Source organism: Narcine bancroftii, chromosome 5, assembly GCF_036971445.1.
Source record: "Narcine bancroftii isolate sNarBan1 chromosome 5, sNarBan1.hap1, whole genome shotgun sequence".
Lineage (NCBI taxonomy): Eukaryota > Metazoa > Chordata > Chondrichthyes > Torpediniformes > Narcinidae > Narcine > Narcine bancroftii.
Window position 1 is genome coordinate 131,677,436 of NC_091473.1, and position 15,327 is coordinate 131,692,762.

At 41.4% G+C, this 15,327-nt stretch overlaps 1 protein-coding gene across 3 annotated transcripts in view; it reads right to left on the reverse strand.

Moving 5' to 3' along the window:
* Window positions 1–1,580: 1,580 nt before the first annotated feature.
* Window positions 1,581–15,327, reverse strand: part of LOC138763970 (holocytochrome c-type synthase-like) — a 43,820-nt gene continuing 30,073 nt past the window's right edge. For all 3 annotated transcript variants that reach the window (XM_069939070.1, XM_069939069.1, XM_069939071.1), the window contains exons 3-7: window positions 14,030–14,184; window positions 12,911–13,059; window positions 9,119–9,238; window positions 6,914–7,000; window positions 1,581–2,732 (exon numbers count right to left, since the gene is read on the reverse strand). In XM_069939070.1, coding sequence (XP_069795171.1) covers window positions 2,531–2,732; window positions 6,914–7,000; window positions 9,119–9,238; window positions 12,911–13,059; window positions 14,030–14,184 — 713 coding nt within the window. In that variant the 3' untranslated portion in view covers window positions 1,581–2,530. The remainder of the gene's footprint in view (window positions 2,733–6,913; window positions 7,001–9,118; window positions 9,239–12,910; window positions 13,060–14,029; window positions 14,185–15,327) is intronic.

The window sequence follows — 15,327 nt, forward strand, 5'->3', positions numbered from 1 at the left end:
GAATATTTTGGAGCACTTTTGGAAAAAGGGGAAGGGTAGACATTTTCACAGGTCAAACTTTTGACCTCATGAGAACCTGTGTTGTTCAGCGTCAGGAGATCTGATGGCCTGGACCGTGTGGTATGTTCATGGTTAGGGCGTCGGTAGCTCAGATGGCGTCAGGGTGAAGATCCACAGTTGGGAATTTGGATGGCTGGGCTTTGGGGCAAGGATCCACAGTCAGGAGTTCGGATGGGTGGCCGTCGGGGTGAGGATCTGTGGTTGGAAGATTGGGTGGTCAGATGCCGGAGCAAGGATCCGCAGCAGGAGTTCAGATGGGCAGGCATTGTGGTGAGGATCTACACTTGGGAGTTCGGATGGGCAAGCATCAGATGGGGGAAGCGCCGTGGATCCACAGTAGGAGTGTTGGGAGAACGAATAGACGTGTGGCTGAGGCCAAAAATAAGGGGGGGGGGGGCGGTTTAACTAACACATGATCGACTATTACTCAAGTATATAAGGTACCTATGTTAGCGCCCCCTCCCCCGTTCAGTGTTGCCATCTCACCACCAGAACCCCGTCCAGCGAGCACACTTGTCCAGTGTCACAACCCCTGCTGTCCAGCGCCATTACCCCCTGCTGTCCAGTGCCATCAACTCTCTTTCTTCCCCCCCCCCCCCACAGTCCAGTGCTGGGATTCCATGCCTGGGGGCTTGAGATGAGGGATCAAATATTCCATGAAGTGGTCGATGGTCTAAAACGTTTGGAGACCCCTGATCTAGGAGGACATTCTGACGTAACAGCTATGACCAGAGGACCTGGCTGTCACCGTCCTAGCTTGTTAGGCCATGAGAGTTGAGCCCTGGTAGGTCCAGTATTTCGCACACTGCACTCCACCTAAAAACTTCATTGAGCAGGCTCAAAGGACATGCCCATGTCTACGATCCTTCTTAAATCATTGTTCTCAATGCCAACGCCTGAAGAGTAAATGCAAGTAGGCTTTTTCCACTGAGGTTAGGAGAGAAACAAATCAGAAGACACAGATTAGAAGTGAAAGGGGGAAAAGTTTAGGGGGAACTTCTTCACACAGAGAGGGCCAAAGGGCTGCATTGTTCTATGGATATAAGCAAGAAACCAAAAAAATTTGAAAACTTATCTGGCAGGATGAGATGGTGGGAGGAAACTGGAGCCCCTAAGGAAAACCCACGCAGACACAGGGAGAACAAAGAAAGTTCTTAAAGACAGTGCAGGATTCAACCCCTTGCCCCAATTGCTGGCACTGTATGGCATTGCAATAACCACCAATCAACTATGCCACCCCTAGCAGGAGGGAAGCCCTGGGTAAGGTAAAAGGATGACACAATAAAGTAACTTGGCAGAGCACAGATATTGGAAAGGAGGCTGCAAGTAAATAGCAGCACAACAGATAAGGGAGCTTTTGGGTTCATGCTAACCTATCTTCCAAGGAGACAGTGAAGACGCAAATATAAACCACGTGAACATGAAAGCAAGGGTGGAAATCGACTTTAAAGATCATCTTGTCAATTTCACTACCAACAAAAATAAAATTAGGATTTCCACCAGTACAAGTCAGCCACGGGTTAATCTGAATTAAGATATTCATAAGTTTATTGTCTGCAATAAAAATGACAGGAACACCCCCAAAAGTAAACAAGACCAGTGATTTTCTGAAACTTTCAGAGAAAATATGAAAGTGGTGGCTGTAATGCCTATCCAGATCGCTCTGGTGCGTACGGGTTGAGAGTAGAAGGGGAAAAGTTTAAGGGAAACTTAAGGGGACACTTCGTCATGGATAGCGTGGTGGGGGTATGGAGTGAACTTCCGGCAGTGGTGGTAGAAGTGAGATCGATGTTAATATTCAAAGATAGGTTGGAGAGGTTTATGGATGTGAGACGTGTGGAGGTTTATGGGCCAAATGCAGGTCAGTAGGACTAGGTGGGAGATGATGCTCGACACGGACTCGTAGGGCCAAACTGGCCTGTTTCTGTGCTGTATATGGTTATATGGTTAATTACTAAAAGTCATCCATTTTCATCAACATTTTAGAGTGCTTTAGCTCAGTACTGAAGACAAGAGACCATGGCCTTATATTTAGCAACAATTTTCAAGTACAGTATTACACCACGCAAAGCACACAAACAATCTCATGGCTCCAAGATTCCTGGTATTCTATCATGCCACAAACTCAAAAATTAAAATGCAATTAGGTCTAATTTTTTTTAACAAAATCAATTCCCTGGAGCATGCTTTTCAGCAACTTCAGAAGATGGATTACTCAACCTGCCCGATCAATTACAAGCATTGATTATAGAATACAATGCAGACAAATATAAATCAGACTAAGTATGTAGATAATGACCAACTGCACCCACAAAAATAACAGTACAAGATAGATGAACTTTCATGTGAGAAATATCTGATCAAAGGCAATGCAGGGCACACAAACCTATCCAGTTGTTGTTAATAGTTTCAATTTTAAAAAAATTATGCAGAGGTGGATATGCAGCAAATAATCCACTTCAAATACAATTTACGAAGTAATGCGCCACCACGCCACTTTCATTCTGTCCCACACTGCAGTAAGGGAATCCAGAGCTGGACGCACATCCAAAGCAGTGAACTGGTAAGTCGACTTGTCAACCTCGCCGCCGTCATAGTAATCAATTACATATCGTACTTCTTTTCCACAACGGTTTACAATCCAATCGTGCCGGTCAAACGGTAGTTCATACCTATTAGGATTTTAAAATAAATCAACTGAACACAAGTCATCTTAGAGAATTCATTAAATTTTATAGTTTTATCATTTAAAATAGTCAGCAGATTTGTGATGAAGGACAACATTAAATTCATAGAATATTTAAAACTATTAATTTCACAAGCATTTTAGTCAATGCCTCCATGTTATTTTGACCTTTAGAATTCATATTATTCACGCAATGGAGAAATATATTTCATATGATATCCAAACATTCCTTCATATAACAGAAATATTTTCTCCTCCTCCTTTCCCATAAAACACTCCCTCTCCAAAGTACTATCAACTTGTCCATGACGCACTGCCAATCCACTCAATGTTTTTTGATGCACCAGTCTTTGAACCAACTGACCCAAGCTGACGAGCTCCCAACCTGCTAGTTCTGGCGTGTTATCCCATTCACCCAAGCAAATCACTTTACTCTTGTATAAACAACAATTTCCTGTCAGCTCCCAGATGTTTATTAATTAAATTTCAAAGACAGACAATGCCACCACATCAATTTTCTTAACTGCTACCCAAAACATTTCTTACTTCAATCTCTCCAATTTGTGTTCACAAGAAAAATGATTCCAGGAATGAGAATGATAACATATGAGGAACGCTTTGCAGTTCTTGGACTCTATTCATTAGGATAAAGAAGAATGAGAGGGGATCTCATAGAAACATTTTGAATAATGAATGGATTGGACAGAGTGGATGTAAATAAGAGGTTTCCCCTATTGGGTGATTCCAGGACAAGAGAGAACAGTCTTAGAATTAAAAAGTACCAATTTACAACAGAGATGAGGAGAAATTTCTTTAGCTGGAGGATAGTGGATTTGTGGAATTCATTGCCACATGCAGCGGTGGAGGACGGAATTTAACTGGTATCTAATTAGTCAGGGTATCAAGGGATATGGGGACAAGGCCAGAATTTGGAACTAGATGCAAGAACAGTTTAGTTACCAACATCTGATGTTTTCGAAGAGTCTCTTCAGCCATTTAACCCAGCAATGAATAAATATTAAGACCTCAGCCAACTACCAACCATGCAAAATTAGAAGGGGGGGGGGAGAAAGAAAAATGCATTTCTTTTTAAAAAAAGACCACAAAAATAAGGAAAATATTTAAATTACCATCATGAAATAAGAACTTTTGATGATCACCTCAACTTGTTTCAATGCCACATTATTAAAATAATCTAATGTTTACAAATCTGTAACTATGAAATTTAATACAAATACTTGGACCCTTCAATTAAATACCAATAAATTTGGTTTACAAATTATAAGTGCTGATACGACTGTATACAACTTCCTCCAAATTGTGGTTTCCACTTTACTCCTTTTAACGGCCATTTTTACTTCTGATTTTGCCACTTTTGGTAAACTCTATCCAAGAATATTATGGGACACAGGAAAGATTGCTGGGCCTCTGATGGTCATTTATTCATCTATACTCATAGGTGAGGTTCTAGATGAGCAGGCTGTTAATGTAATTCCCCTGTTCAGAGGTTGGGAAGGATATTGTAGCCTGATGAGGCTTGCATCAATAGTAGGGAAACTACTGACAATAAAATTCTTAAGGGATGGGATTTATGATCACTTGGAAAGGCATAGTCTGGGCGAAGCCTTGTGACTAGGGGGGATCAGGGGGTATGGAGAGAGAGCTGGAACAGGGTACTGAGTGGATGATCAGTCATGATCAAAATGAATGGTGGTGTAAGCTTGAAGGGCCAAATGGCCTACTCCTACACCCATCTTCTATGTTTTCTATGTCCTTGTACCTGAAAAATCCTGCCCTACAAATCTAATCCCGTTGTTTTGAGATAACTAAGAAAATTAAGAAAGGTACATGGACAGCATGGAATTTAGCAAGGCTTTTGAAAAGATCCCTCATGGTCTTGAAAGCTAAGGCACATTGCATACAAGGTGTTTTGTCAGAATAGTGTTGAAAAGAAGCAGAGGGTGACGGTGGGCGAGGTGGTGGGGGACGGGGGGGGCTGTTTTTCCAGACTGGGTCTGTTGAATGTTGGGACCTTTGTTCTTTGTAATGCACATCAACTTAGATGTGAGTGTAGATTAGTTAGCTTACAGATGCCATACAAGACAGCAAGGAAGGATGTTCAGTTCCAGAGGGATAAACATCAATTGGAAATTTGGGCAGAGCAGTAACAGATGGAATTCAAGTGTGAGCAAAGAATTTGGTCTAATGCTGGCCAGATGTTTACAGTAAACAGCAGAGACTTTAGAAGTGGAACCTCAGGTACAAGTTACAATGACACAAATGGAAGGGGCAGTGAGAGAGTAGCCCATGTAGGGCTATGGCGTGATGAGTAGGAGGGACGCTGCAGTGAGCACTGAAGCCTTGGGCGTGTGCCTGGGTGGAGCCGCCGCAGGTGCAGATCTTGGTGGTAGTAGCTAGAGTTGGGTCAGCATGTTGCAGTTGTACATGCATTGGTTAGGCTACACTTGTCCGCAGTTCTCATCACCACGCTGTAGAAAGGGAGTGGTAGTGTTCAAAAGAGATGCACCACAGTATTAACTGGAAATGGGGGGCTTTATTTACCAGGTCAGTTTGGATAGGCAGGAACTGTTTTCTCTGTAGTGAAGGAGGCAGAGGGATGACCTCATGTTTATGAGGAGCATGGATATTTTATCTTAAAGGCACGGAACTCTAAAACTAGGGGACAAATTTAAGGGGACAGGGAAAGTATTTCATTGTGATGTATGGGGCATTTATTTTCATGCAGAGGGCAGTGGACCCATGGACCAAGCTGCCAGAGGTGGCGGTAAAGACAAATTTAAATAAATAAATAAACAGGTGCTTAAAAAAAACATTTGAACAGGTACATGGATAGGAAAGGAATCAAAGTGTATCAGCCAAATGAAAAACATCAGATTAGTGTTGAAAGCCAACTTCGTTGGCATGGAGTTCCTGAACTCTAATTTTTCTTTTATCTACTCATACTTCCTTACTGGTTAAAGATATTGCTTAAGAAGTATTTAAATTTGGTTGGTTGGTTTGCGGACAGGACTGTGAAGCCTTGCTAAATTCCACGCTGCCCCTCTGTGCCTTGCGTGATAGTTCTGCCATTGAAATGCGTGATCCACCAGATGTTTGCATCTTAAAAAGCACCCACATAAATGGAAGCACTTGTCATTTACATCTTCCATATACAGGGCATTTCTTTTTCTACCAACACCCCCAAAAGTCACTAATTTCTCAAAATTAATAAATTGCATCAACACAAAGATGTGCTGCATTTTCTAATGCATTGGCTGAATGGAAGAAGACAGAATGGTAGTGGATGATTCTTCTCAGACTGGAGGCCTGTGTTGAGTGGTGGGCCTCAGGGATCAGTGTTGGGAACATTGTTGTTTGTTGTCTACATCAATGATCTGGATGATAACGTGGGAAACTGGATCAGCAACTTTGCTGATGCCACTAAGATTGGAGGTGTGGTGCACAGCAAGGAAGGCTTTCAAAGTTTGAAGAGGGATCTGGACAACTGGAAAAGTGGACCAGAAAATGGCAAGATGGAATTTAATTCAGACAAGTGTGAGGTGTTCCATTTTGGAAGGACGAACCATGGTAGGACATACATAGTAAATGGAGGGCACTGAGGAGGTCAGAGGAACAAAGTGATCTGGGAGTACAAATGCCACTTTCAAGGAATTATTGACCTGTATTCCCAGATAAATAAAACAGAAAGAGGTCAGAGAAAATTTACTAGGATGTGGCTGGGTCTTCAGGAGTTGAGTTACAGGGAAAGATTAAACAAGTTGGGACTTTATTCCTTAGAGCAGAAGAATGAGGGGAGATTTGATAGAGGTTTGCAAAATTATGAGGGTAATAGACAGATTGGAAGAGATAAATAGGAGAGGGCATGGCTTTAGGGTGAAAGGTTAACTGGGAACATTAGGAGGAACTTCTTCACTCAGAGTGGTGGGAGTTTGGAATGAGCTGCCATCTGATGTGGTAAATGCAGGCTCACTCTTAAGTTTAAGAATAAATTAGATAGATCCACGGATGGGATTATGGAATGAGTGCAAGTTAGTGGGACTAGAGGAATGATATTTCAGCACAGACGAGAAGAGCCAAATGGCTTCTTTTCTGTGCTATAGTTTACTATGGTTCTAAATAATCATTTCAATGTAGTTTGAAACATACCCCATTAAAGAACGAATCCGAGCTCTTGGTGAATATTCTTTTGCTTTCCCTCCAAAGCGAATTAGTGAAGGTCCACAGGGACATTCTCTAGAATAAAAAAATTAATACATTTTTTGTTAATTTGTATTACTGACATTTATATCCAATAATATTTCTTACATTAATATGGCCAGTGTCCATAAATGAATACTTCATGAATGAGGTTCATTAATATACATTCCCGTCACTGATTTTACAAAGAGGTGCCCACAATTGAACAGCAGTGATACTGAAACCCTTTATAATGCTGGGAAAAAAGTTTAAAAATAGACTCTTGTATATTTGAAAATTGAAATGCAGATCCTCCTCTACTTATGGTGGTCCAATTTACAATTTTTCAAAGTTACAATGGTCATTATCGCGATGTTCTATGATTTTTTTTTCCAGTGTGGAATAAAAGGTATTCAATATTTAATTATAAAATAGGCTTTGTTTTGGATAGATTTTCACAGTTGTAGGCTATGGTAAGTGTTCTGAATATATTTAAGATGTGCGAGGCTATGATGTTCAGTAGGTGCAATACTGTATCTTTTTCAACGCGATTTTTCCTCTTACGATGGGTTTGTTGGAACACTTCCCTGTCATAAGTCAAGGAATGCCTGTATTCATTTGTATTTTGTTCATCATATATTTGATAAAAAGAGCCAGACATTAATGGTATATAGTAATGATTAACATTTCCACATGCAGAGTGGTAAGGGTACTTTAGCAAATGACAATCAAGAAGGTTAAGATCGCTACAGTACAAATCCAATTATCCAAAATTGGATTCTCCAAAATCCTAATTTTTCCAAAAGATTTTTAAAATTTCAGATAAATGACGATATCCGAAACAAATCAGAAATCCTCATTTATCCAAAATTTTTTCAGTGCCAAAATTACCTCACAGGTTGAAAAAAAATTCACTCGACATGAAATTAGAACGATTGTCCTTGTTTCAGGTAACTCTTTCCATTTATTCTTTGCCTTCCCTATCGACTTTTCTCTCCAACTCTCCCTCTCAAACTGCACGCCACTGTCTCTCAGCTGCAAGAAATCGGAAGAATCCCTTGTCCCGGCAACATTATGGAGAGCGGTGACGTCTGTGGGAAGGTGTCGGTGATCGGCGGCAGCCAGCATTTTTTTGGTGAGAATAAAGCATTATTTTAAAGCTTAAAATGCCTTCCCTTGCTGTTGTTTAAACACTGTCAAAAGTGATTTGCTGTTGCTACTGGGCTGTTTTTAAAAAATGACCAGTCATCCGAGAAAAAAAGAACATTTATCCAAAATGGGCCCAGCCCGACCATTTCCAGATAATCAGAGTTGAACTGGAATTTTAATTTTAGAGATGGACATATTTGTTAGCTGGGAAATTATACAGTAGGTGTATCAAAATAGATCATAAATCAAACACGAGTAGCAGAACCTCAAGGAGCTACGTGTTTTCTTCCAGTCCCAAGTCTATTCTGTGAATAAGTTGTTTCTTCTACACTGCTAAATCATATTATCAAATAATCTGATTAATGCTGCAATTAATACTAATTTTTATAAACTGCTTTTGTGGAATCTGTTCAACTATCATTATTTTTGAATCATCTCAATTATATTCTCTCAAACTACCTTCTATCGACTCAATTTGTGCACTTAAACAGTATTTTACAATATCACAGCTGTCTAAAATATATCTGTGGTCTCAGAAGTACGATGAATAACTGGGTGCTAAGTGACATGCAATCGCAGGACATAATGGACTGTCCATTTATGATGTTGACAATAGTGTTCAGTGGCTGCAAGGACTGAAGGTAGTATTTGCAAATTTCAGAAAAGAGAAAAATGCATTACGTGGTTTCAGCATGAAACTTTCCCTGGTGAACAATTTGCTTCTGCTGCCCCAAAAATGAGTGAACTAGTGACCACAATAAAATTCACAGGATTTTTTTCTAACTTGCTTACATTTGCTAGCTCAGAAATAAAAAAAAGTAAATAACAACAGTTCAGAACCCAAATGCCATTAACCCTCCAAGGAAATCAGACACTTAAAATTTCCAAGTGTTCATTTTACCACACAATCACTGCAATAAAGTGACATTCAGTCTTTGAAGGCCAACTACTGAGTAATATGAAGTAAAACCCAAGATAGCAATCACCGTGCGTTTCTACTGGTCTACATTCAGCAGTGGAACTAACTTGGCATGAAGTGCTTCCCACTTCAGTATTTCATTCCAGGCCTGTTCATTGTTCTGATTGTGGATCTTGATAATATTTGTCATATCATTGGGCATAATGTCTTCATTCCGCCAACGCCACCTGCAAAATAATTGTGTAATTAAATACAACAATGTTGGCTTTAAACATGCTGAAAAGACAACTTTCTCAAAACCAGTCATTCAGCAAGAAAGAACTGCCCGCCGCCGGCCAACTGCCCGCCGCCGGCCAACTGCCCGCCGCCGGCCAACTGCCCGCCGCCGGCCAACTGCCCGCCGCCGGCCAACTGCCCGCCGCCGGCCAACTGCCCGCCGCCGGCCAACTGCCCATTGCTTCACCTTTGCCTCAGTGAATACAAATGAGTACAATAGAATCCTCACAATGCAGAATTCAATCAACAAACAGTTAAAAAAAAAAAGAAATTAATAAATAAATCAAACTTTAAATTGATAACTAAATAAAAGTTAAAAATTGTAAAAATAAACGTGTTCTGAAGCAACACACAACCCCTTGGTGAAGACGGGAGCAAACATTCAGTCAGTGGAGCACTCCGGCCATGCCCCACCCACAGCAGTTGTTTGAATAAAGTGTGTTTGAATAAGATGCCCAGGATGAAGAACGGCCTTATGCTGTTCGGTGCTTGGGCAACTTTCCAAAAGTGTCTTCCAATCCCTGCCTGGTAAGAATCTTTATTCGTATTAGGTATGCTATTAAGGATTTCTTTGTAAACCTGGATGAGGGCGGATTAATGATGATGGCTGCACAGTTAGTGTAGCAGTTACCACAAAGCTATTACTGCACCAGCGACCAGGGTTCAAATTTAAGTTTTGCAAGTTGCGGAAATTACCTGATTAAAGTAAACTTTACATAATTAAATACTACAATATTGATTTTTTTCTAATTACTTTACATTTTGCACTGTCTTAATGTATTCTTGTATTAGTTTGCTATAGTAACAGTGTGTCTCAGTCAACCAGAAAATTTGCATATATGGCATTTGTGATCTTCATAGGTGCCGGATAATGGTGTTTCTACTGCATTCAGTTACATCCTCACCCTTATCCTTAGCTGCCACATTCAAATTGTCTTTTTAGCCTCATTTGGACCCTACTCTTTTCCCAGATTCCCCCCCCCAATATACTTATAAAATGCTTTGTCAATGTTCAGTGACATTTCATGCTCGTTCTTTGCCCTCCTAATTTCTCAGGTACCGCATAAAATTTCTACACTCCTGAAGGGCTGCCACAGTTAGTTTTTTTTTCTGCATCTTCCTTGTTACCCTTTATCTAACCACTGATTGCCATTGACATTCATTCCAGGATTTGCTATTTGTACCTGTTATCCTAAGGAGACCATGATAGCCCTGAACAATCATTATTTCATATTTTCATTACACCCATTTGTTAGAGGATAGTAGTTGAGGGGTTGTTTTTCAGTTTGGCACCTGCGAATGAGTAATGAGAATTTATTGTCTTAGAAGTACAATATACAGATGCACCAAAATTCTAATTTGTAGCAGCCAAACTGATATGCAGGATACATCAAGAACAATATTAAATAAAATATGCCAAAACAGATAACGAGAATAAAAATATAAATAGATGAATATGATCAGTTGCAACCAATGAAAGAAAAAAAGTGATATTTCAATTGCGCCAAGTTCAAGTGCGGAAGAGGTGTTGGACAAGAGCTGTTCTTGAATCTATAGGTGCTAGACTTCAAGCTTTTGTATCTTCAGCCTGAAGGTAGCAGTGAAAGAATTTGTTACCAGGGCTCAGTGTTGGGTCCTGTGGTGTGTCATACTTATCAATGATTTGCATGATCAGTACAACTGATCCAGCACCGCTTACAAGTTTGTATGTTCTTCCCATGTTTATGTCGGTATCCTCCAGGTGCTCTCTGGTTTCCTCCCACCTGGGCAGGACGGGCTCGAGGGCCCAAAGGGGTCTGTAACCATGCTGTACATCTAAATTTGAATTTAGTTAGCCTGCATATGACACCAAAATGGTTGGTCTCATGGACAATGAAGATTACCACAGAATACTGATCAACTGACAAAGCGGGCAAAGGAATGGCAGGTAGAATTCAACTCTGACGAGTGCAAAATTATGCATTTTGGAAAGTTAGACCAGGCCAGAACACACATTGAGTGACAGGGACCTGGAGCATGTTGTACATAGAGAGACTATGGGGTACAAATACTTAGTTTCCTGAAAGCATCACAATAAGGATGGCAAATGGTGTGTTTCCCTTCATTGATCAAGACAATGAATAAAAGATCATGTTACAGGTGGGCAAAGCAATGGTTAGACCACACTTGGGAGTATTGTGCCTTGTTCTACAACAACAAAAAATTCACTAGGATACTGCCTAGGATTGAAGGGCTTGAGACTTCATTTTACTAAGCCTTTGCATCCAACACGTAATCATTTCCAGCAGCTACCAAAGGATTCCACCACGAGCCACATCTTCTCCCCACCTCTTTCTGCACGGACCACTCTCTCTATGACTGGGTGCCCACTTGTCCTTCTGCACTCACTCCTCCCGGACTCCTCGCAGATTCCTCTGCAACCTTAGGAAGTGCAAAACTTGTCATCTAGGGACTAAACCACCCTTCTAATAAGACACCAAATTCATCCACTGCATTTGGTGTTCCTGACATCCTCTATATTAATGAGCCAAACAATTGCAGAACATCCACATACTGTCCATAAGAGCCATCCTGAGCTTCCTGTTGTGTCCTTTCAACTCCCCTTCCCATTCGAAAAATGACTTGCCTGTCATCGGCCTTCTCCACTGCCACATTGAGACCAATGCAAACAAGAGGAACACCTCATGTGCTGCCTGGGTAGTTTACAACAATGGCATAATATTGATCTCTTAGCCCCTTCTCCCCCTCCAATCCATCTGTAGGGATCCCTTTTCCCCTTCATATCCCCTTATTTTTAATCCCATTCCTGGCTCAATCCCACCTACTATTCACATTTCACACATACACCACTCCCCCCAAAAAAGACAAACCACACCCATGCGTGTAATAGTCGACACCATGCAAGTCAACCCTCTATTTTTAGCCCCAAAATCTGGTATTTTCCATATATTATGTGTAAAAGTCAACCCCTCCCCCGTTTTTGGCCCTGGCTGCACACCTTCTGGAGTTCCCGACCCCCAGACCGTGGACTCTTGCCGAAGCCCCAGCTGCCCTCCCATCCCAGCCCCCAATGCCTCGACTGCAGACTCTTCCCTCGGCCCTGGCTGCCCACCCATCCGAGCTCTGGGTGCTCTGAGCGCAGACTTACCACCCAGTTCCAACCACCCATCCAAGCTCCCAATGCTGCAAGATACATAGGTATAACACGTTTTAATAGTCGACCCCCTAAATTTTATCCTAAAAAGTGGTCCACAAAATTCAACTATTACACATGTACATACGATAATCAGTTCTGCTGTGATTTTACTGATAGGACAGTTTAATGGGGCTGAGCAGCCAACTCTGGTCCTATTTTTCTTGCATCTTGTTTCTTGTGTCACAAAACTCAAGAAAATTACAGTATGAAATGCTGAACTTTGTCTGTTTATGTACACTACCTTGAATGCAAAAATAACTCTGAATTTTTGCTTTTTACTGTAATGTCAATCTTCAGCTTGAGTGGCTCACAATGATTCAATTTCAATCCTGTCTAAATACCTGTCTTATGGAATCTCTGAGGAAAAAGTGAAGGCATTTTTAAAAATGCAGATCAATGAAAAACAAGCTAATAAGCGTCTACATACCCTTTCCGAAGCATTGCATTCCAAAACATCTGTTCAGAAGGGTATACCCAATGCTTGTCAGTATCAGATTGAGGAATGGAGGACTCCTCTCTGGCTAACGAAAGGGGAAATGGTTGATCTGCTGCTGGCTGCTGGTTGGGTGGTGGCATCTACAAAACAAGAGTGGTAGGGATCTAAAATATTCAATATCAATGGAGAAATGCAAGATATCTGCTATTTGAATGAGAAAGTTAATGTAGCTACAATACAATAAAAAGCATAAAAATCTAAAATCATGAAACTGCTTCAAGGATGTGTGCTTAGCCCACTCTCAAACCATGTCTGTGTGGCTAAACACAAGGCAAATGACATCTACAAATTTTCCAATAACACTTTCTGCTCGTTGGCAGATTCAGACAGCAATGAGGAGACATACAGTTCGTTGAGTGGTGTCCCGACAACAACTAGCAAGACCAAGGCACTGATTGTGGACTAAAGGCAAAAAAAAAATTAGGAGAACACAAGCCAGTCCTCATCGAGGGGTCAGCAATGGAGAGGGTCAAGAGTTTCAAATTCCTGGGTGTTAACATCGGAGGATCTGTCCTCGGGCTTCCAATGTCAATACAATCATGAAGGCGGCTCGCCAGGGGCTGTACTTCATTAGGGGTGACCTCCTGCATGGCAGGAAGATGGGGAACTCCGGCAGGAACGCCGGGCAATCCCAGGCTGGCGCTCTGATGACGTGAGGCCCTGACATCAGCGCCTAGGGCCCATATAAGCACCACAGCCAGCGCAATAAACCAATCTTGTTTTCCAAGGCTTTGCCGTGCTTGTCATTCTTCTCCACGCTCGTGTAGCGCAAATGCTACATTGCAATGAAATAGCTTTCATAAATAAATAGAGCAGAACTAAAGGAAATTTTCATGGAAACAGCATACGATAGTCCATGCAAGAGTGAATGAACCCTTTTTACCAAGAAATTTAAAGCTAACCAGGGAAGTTTTGTCTAAATGCATGACAATGGTGAAAATATTAGAAAAATATTAGAAACAAATGGAAGATATAGCAAAAAAAATCCACAGAGAATCATACATACAGATTAAAATACATCCACATGTGGTACACGTGGTTCCTTCTTACCATATTACTGGGATCAATTCGGTCCGCGTCCGACCTATCACCCCTTCTCATGGGGCACTCCACATATTCATATGCTCTCTCTTGATGTGATGGTATTGGATAAGATCCATTCTCAACTGAAGTGGCTGCTGCAGTTGCCTGATGCTTTGGACAACCTGATAAGATGCACAATGAAAAACAAATTATATGAATGAAATAATGGAAATAAAGACATCAGTGCAATTTCATTGTAACAGCTTTGAAATTCTCCCATTTACATTTGAGCATAATGCCAAATTATTTTCTTCCGTCAAAAGGCATCCAAGTTGCATTTCAAGAATCGTAGTTTTACAGCACAGAAACAGGTTATTTGCCCAACCTGTGCATGCTGACCAAGCTGCCTACCCCCAAACTAGTACAATTTGCCTGCAAGCAGCCCATTTCCCTCAAAACCAGTGGTTTTCAGACTTTTTCTTTCCACTCACATCCCACTTGAAGTAATCCTTATGCCATAGGTGCTCTGTGATTAGTCATGGATCGTTTAAGGTGGAAACTCCATTTCCTTTGGAGTTATGAAACCGTGCACATAACGAGTCATTTGGGTACGATTAAAACAGTGGTTTTCAAACTTTTTCTTTGCCCTCACATACCTCCTTAAGCGATCCTTTACTAATAACAGAGCACTTAAAGCATAGGAATTGCTTAAGGTGGAATGAATTTATGGGAGCTGTTCGAAAACCATTGCTCTAAACCTTTCCTATCATTTTAAATGTTATAATGCTACCCACAACTACCATGGATTTAAAGTGAGAAGGGATTTTTTTAATATATATATACATACATACATACAAGACGATGCCGCTTTAGTTGCCCATTCAGAGCCAGCTCTTCAGCGCTTGACGTCCTGCTTTGCGGAAACTGCCAAAATGTTTGGCCTGGAAGTCAGCCTGAAGAAAACTGAGGTCCTCCATCAGCCAGCTCCCCACCATGACTACCAGCCCCCCCACATCTCCATCGGGCACACAAAACTCAAAACGGTCAACCAGTTTACCTATCTCGGCTGCACCATTTCATCAGATGCAAGGATCGACAATGAGATAGACAACAGACTCGCCAAGGCAAATAGCGCCTTTGGAAGACTACACAAAAGAGTCTGGAAAAACAACCAACTGAAAAACCTCACAAAGATAAGCGTATACAGAGCTGTTGTCATATCCACACTCCTGTTCGGCTCCGAATCATGGGTCCTCTACCGGCATCACCTACGGCTCCTAGAACGCTTCCACCAGCGTTGTCTCCGCTCCATCCTCAACATCCAT